This window comes from Asparagus officinalis, chromosome 6, assembly GCF_001876935.1.
Source record: "Asparagus officinalis chromosome 6, Aspof.V1, whole genome shotgun sequence".
Taxonomy (NCBI): domain Eukaryota; kingdom Viridiplantae; phylum Streptophyta; class Magnoliopsida; order Asparagales; family Asparagaceae; genus Asparagus; species Asparagus officinalis.
Genome location: NC_033799.1, coordinates 10,672,502 through 10,678,657, shown reverse-complemented (window position 1 = coordinate 10,678,657; position 6,156 = coordinate 10,672,502). Strand labels below are relative to the sequence as shown.

The 6,156-nt window shown below is 39.9% G+C and overlaps 1 protein-coding gene across 1 annotated transcript; it reads left to right on the top strand.

Moving 5' to 3' along the window:
• LOC109845733 lies at positions 167 to 5,516 on the top strand (the record flags this gene model as incomplete). Its single annotated transcript, XM_020415005.1, is given in 5 exon segments — positions 167 to 451; positions 453 to 481; positions 483 to 996; positions 1,490 to 1,641; positions 4,951 to 5,516. Coding segments are annotated over 5 exon segments (1,230 nt in total), but the record flags the coding sequence as incomplete, so codon positions are not given.

Sequence of the window (6,156 nt, the reverse complement as noted above, 5' to 3'; positions counted from 1 at the left end):
GGGTGCAACTGCTCTTTTATTTCCTGCTCACTCCGCGAGTCTCTACACAAATCCAGCTCTTTCTCCTCCTTTCCCCTCTTCTTGTGACCTCCTCTCCTCAAAATGCGAAATCAAATTTCCCATCTTTAGCCCTTAAAAAAAAAAATCCCCAAAGAAACTCCAATGAATTTCCTCAGAAAAGCCAAACCCTCGTCCCTTTCCTCTCTCCTCAGATCCAAACCCCCAATCACTCGTCATCATCATCATCATCCTCATCATCATCATAAGGTTTTTCACAATTCCTTCTTCACTTCCCGCCACCAGAACCAGGAGCTCCAGCACTTCCCCGCCGCGGCGGCCGCCGCATACTACCGCAGAACTGGTACCGCGACCCCCGCGTCGTCGCGCGTCACCGTCGTCCTCTCGCGGCGGAGCCGCCGCCTCCGTCTACTTCGGCAACCTCGAGACCGTCCCCTAACACGAAGCGGACCCACTTCGTCTCCTCTCCGGTCCCTCGAGCGGCGCGCCTCCGGCGGGCCCAAGTTCGAGGAGATCAAGAACAGCCTTCGTCGGAAGATTTTACCTTCAGTTCACCCTGATAGCGTTCGAGTCCGCCTCATCGCCGGCGAGATCGTCGGAGCTCTCCAGCGCGGGCTCCGCCACTCCGAGCGCCGGTGGAGCGATCTAGAGTATTCGAATCACCCGTTCGAATCACCCCGTGATGCTCCGGAATCGGAGATTGTGGACGTTTTGGGGAAAGGAGGGGAGGTTGAAGGGAGAGGGTGGAGTAGAGAGGATGAGGTTCTCGATGATGAGTGGGTAAACGAGAGCAGGAAGGTGAAGGGTGGGGCCGAACCGGCGACCAGGCATCTTGAAGGGCTGAATTGGGAGGTGGTGGTGGTTAGGGATGGTAATGTGAACGCCTTTTGTCTTCCTGGTGGGAAGATTGTGGTTTTTACTGGGTTGCTGGATCATTTTAGGAGCGATTCGGAGATTGCCACTGTTATTGGGCATGAGGTGATTTTCAGTTGCACATATGTCGTGTTTTTGTGTGAACACTACACACACACGCACACGCACACACATATCTTAGACATATAATAGTAATCCTAAATATCATAAAAATCCTTGGAAACCTTGGCATTAGTGTTGCACATGATGCTGACACATGACCATTATAACGATTTATTAGGGTAATACTTGACATGTAACTAGATTGGAATACTACATCGTTATGTGTTGTTTGCTTTGATTGTAGGATGCGTTTGGTTAGAAGTAGTTGGAATACTAAATGTATTTACAACATCAAGTAGTTCCGCCTGTTGCAATGGTCTTTAGTTTGAATGTGGTTATGTTTTGGTGTTACTATATCATCCAATCAAACATATATATTGTAATTTGGATGTAGTTGGAACTGGGAACAACATGGGGCTTCACTGCACTTTTTCAAAAATGGAGAAAAAGTGAGTTTTTTGAGAATTGAAGGTTGATTGTGGGGTTTTTATGGCAGGTTGGGCATGCGATTGCAAGGCATGGGGCGGAGGGGATAACAAAGAACTTCTGGTTCATGCTGCTGCAGTTGATTGTGTTGCAGTTCTTTTACATGCCTGATATTGTCAATGCGATGTCTAACCTTCTTCTCAGGCTTCCTTTCTCTCGGAGGTAAATCTCGTTGAATTTCTTTCTGCAATTGTTTATGATGTTGATGAACTTGCTTGCATACCAAAATTGACTCCAACCTTAATGCTTTGCATGTGAAAATTTGAGTGTACTTGAAACATTTAGTTCCAATTATGACTTAACTGTGGCTTTCCTTGGTTGTAATCATGCCTTTGTATTGTAAATGGCACAAATGGTCTTTTGGAGTAATCAATACTATATATTTTTATCTGGTTCGTTGTATTTGCGAGAGAATAGCTTTATTGTGTCATTGTGTGGTGAGTAACAGATTATATATGTGATTAAATTTTTCATGGCGATGGCAAGTGGAGAAGTCCTCCAGCTGACAAATACACAAAAAGCAATTATCAATGAGGTCGCAAAAGGATTGGTAGCTTTCCATTTACAATAATAATGTGTTCTAAGCTAAATTATACCAATCCAAACACCAGAAGTATATTAAAAGCTATGACAGAGGAGATATGCTCTTCTACCTTGCGAGTTAGCGGGTTAGAAATTTTAGCGCAAACAAGGGCTGGTGGTGAGGAATAACAATGATGCTGCAATGTTAATCCTAAAGAAATTCATAGAAAGCAACACAATCGAAGGACCGAAACTACTCCATCGTCTGTTCTTTAGGAACGTTGCCAATTTGGACGCTTGCTTTAGCAAGCAAACACAAGGTTCAATAGGCATTCTGAACTCCACCTTAATAGGTTATAGGGACGTGGATCTTGATGCCATTGGATTCACACATGTCGGATATTTGAGTGTTGGTGCATAGCATGCCATGTGAGAGCATCTCCAACAGCTTCTCTAAAAATTTGTCCAAAATGGGGAAGCAAAAGTCATATTCTCCAAATTATTTTTACTCTAACTCCAACAGCTTCCCCATTTTGAAGAATCCTGCATTTATTACAATAATCAAAATATTCTACATCTTTGACATAAACTTTAACAATAAAGATTTAGACATGAACTTTTTATTTTTTGCCCCCTCATTTTATTATAGTGTTGAGTCGTTTTTTGAGTAGTTGGAGACTTGACGAACGTGAAACATTTATTACAAAGCTCTCCCCAAAAAATTGAAGAATGCTGCAGATTTGGGGAAGACTCCCCTTTTTTTCTCCTCCATCCCTATTTTGTGGAATGAGATGGAGAATCTGTTGGACCAAAAGTGAGAATACCAATAAAATGGGGAAGCTATTGGAGATGCTCTGATAAGAGACATGGTTAATAAAGAAAATAGTTACATGGTGAAATAGAGAGGAGGCTTAGCTGAGCAAGGAAACATATCGATGCCAGTAGTCATAACCCTTGGACGAGCGAGTACTTGAGATTTACATGCATTAAGAAGCCTCCTTGGTTATATTGTTAAAAACCATCCATTTTGGAATTGCTTGTCGATGAGCTAAAGCCTAAAGGTCGTCAAAATGTATGATTTCTTCTCCTTCTTTGTTGTGTGATAGAATTAAAACATGGCAGTCTTTTTCAACTCTTCGTAAAATCCTTCAAACAGGTTCCAATAGATTTTACAAGCGAAAAAGACTCATAGTTTAGGGGCTGGGTTTAGGTGGACCTCTGTATAAACTTGACCCAATGTACCTCACTATGTGGGCCTAATGAGTAAAAGGTATTTGTGTAGTGAGGAATATTGAAGCCACTCCCATATGTTAAATGCATGCATCTGGGAAGGCAAACACAAAACTTGTCTTTGGAACCATTTTATGAGCTTTCGTATTTATTGATTTTTTAAGACTGAGTTCATGCCATACTCGGTGTAATGCCTTGAAATGCATGTACATTGCTACAGTCAGTGAGTCCCTCCTGCAACAGTTATCTAATCAATTGTTTATAGTACTTTATGACAAAATTGGGCATCCTGTAGATGTAATCTTTTGAAGGGGTATGTGTGTGCGCACCGTTTGGAATTCCATCTCTATGTTCACCTCTGCAGATGTAGGTTTTATGAGGTGCTCAACACACTACAGTTCTTATTTTTTAGGCCGGTGTTATCTTGCATTTGCGACATCATGGTCTTTCTCCCACTTTATTGATATGCATATTCTTTTGGGCTTATCCTTTGGTGATATATGATACAATGTTTCTCTCATGTACGAGTCACTAATAGTATTATTTGTTTCATTGTGCTCATTTTTACTGTATTCTTTTTTTCAGCAGTCCTTTATTAAAAATCACATTAAAGTTCACGAGAATACTTCTTATAATAGGAAGCTTTCTTTGTGTGATCTAATGGCAGGCATTAAACAAAGGGCCAAATATATTCTAGGCTGTTTACATATTTAGCTATCAAATCTTTTACCTTGAAATTGCTCCCCGTATCTTCGTATTTGTCTATTTTCCACTGAAATCATATGGCATATAGTGATTCCCATGTAGTTGGTTGGTGTTTATTTTGGATGTTACAAGGCAAAATTCTTATTATGGCCATTCCATTTCTTCTTCCTTTTAAACCAGAACCGATAACCTAATATGCTGATTCCTGAAAGAGTTTGAACAAGGGAAATAGGAATTAAATTGCGAGTGTGTGGGATCGGGGGTGTGGATGGGGGTGTACTAGTTATTTCATTAAAAAATATTATTCCACTCAACATGTAAGAGTGAAATATTCCTGTTCTATTATCAAATAGTAATGTAAATGTTAGTCATTTGGTGAATAATACTGTCTAGCTTACATCTGTCCTTTGAACATACTGAACTTCCGCGTAAAAGCTATTCGACCATTACTAAATCTGTGAACTAAGATGGATCGGAGAGTAGTACGTTTCCACGAAAATAAGGGGAATGAATGGTACTGTGGAAAAATTGATTTCACTCATTTGATTTATCAGAGCAAGAGCAGGAAAAAAAGGGGGAGTGTCCATTCTACATATCCATTACTTATCAAGAGAATTTCTGTACAATTTATTTTTTTTCTGCGGGAAAACCTGTCAGATGCAACTACGCCAAATACTTCTGATTGTACCTTCACTTTAGAAAGTGAGGCAAAAGTATTTTTAGTTTTTGTACTATATTGTCTTATTTTAAATGTAGGTGTGATACATTTGCAATTCTACTAGCTTGGTTGGAAGTTTTTCTTGTCATTGATTGTTCTGCTCATATTCATTTTTCAGTCTAGCATAGTCTTGACTTCTATAGATGATTATTCTAGTTGTTTACTGCTACGCTATTTATGTGCTCATTCTATTCTGTTTGTTGATGTGTGATGAGGTTTTGGGAATGTCTCTCATTTACACCTAATCAGTAAATTTTATTTGTATATTTATAATCATTGGAAGCTTGTTTCGACAGGATGGAGATTGAAGCAGACTACATCGGTCTCTTGCTGATGGCTTCTGCTGGATATGACCCTCGGGTTGCCCCAAAAGTGTATGAAAAATTGGGGAAGATTACTGGGGACTCGGGTTTGCGAGATTACCTCTCTACTCATCCATCCAGCAAAAAGAGAGCACAGTTGTTATCTGAAGCAAGGGTTATGGAGGAAGCACTAACCATATATCGAGAAACCATCTCAGGCCGAGGAGTAGCCGGCTTTCTTTAGATTCTATTAGAATTCTGAATTTTCTTTGAATTGAAAGGAGAGAGAAACCTGGAAACTGTATATACTATCATTTCTTTTCCCCCATTTAGCCAAATACTTCCAGCCAACTTGACCATAAGCGACTCTTGAGTGCTGCAGCTCTGGGTTTCCTTTTAGGAATAAAGCATCTTCGATTTTGTACGAGCCCTCAGAGTGAAGAACCGTGTAAAAGGTTAAAGTGATCTCGTTTGCGTCTCTTTTTTGTCCATTTGTATCTCGTTCTTGTGAAATTGATTACCGGACAACGAATTATCTAATCGGTCTTTTGGTTGACATACTATTGTTGTTGAGTTTGTGATGCGTGGATTTACAGGGTTGATGGAAAAAAAAATGAAAGACTGCTTGATTAAGACATCAGAATTCTAAACATGACAGGACATCAGAATTTTATAAATTCCTACAGAAGTTCTAAATATTCTAGAATAATTTCGGAATGTGCATGGCTCCTCTAAAATGTCGTAGAATATCCTACAATATCATGGGAATATCGAGAATGTATATTAGGAAAATATCCGAATGTGCAGCTAACTATTTAGAAGTAAAGCATTAACCATAAGCAACTCCGAGGGCTGTTAGCTAGCTCTGGATTTCCTTTGAGAAGTGAAGCATCTCGGTCTTGTTCGAGCCCCGAGGGTGGAACTGTGTAAAGAATTGAAGTGAAGGGCATCTGTTATCCCTTGTTTATGGATTTGTATGTCTGAAATTGATTAAAAACTGAATAATGATTAATCTAAATAGTCGTCTGGTTTGCTTGTTGGCAGGAATTGGAGACGACAATTTTACTGGGGTTGAGTTTGCAATACTGGGACCTTTCAGCAACATGATGGTCATTTTATAGGAAGATTTATTTATTTTTATATGAACCAGTGTGGTTGTTTGAATTTGTTCTGTAGATGTATTGGTACTTAACATCTGTT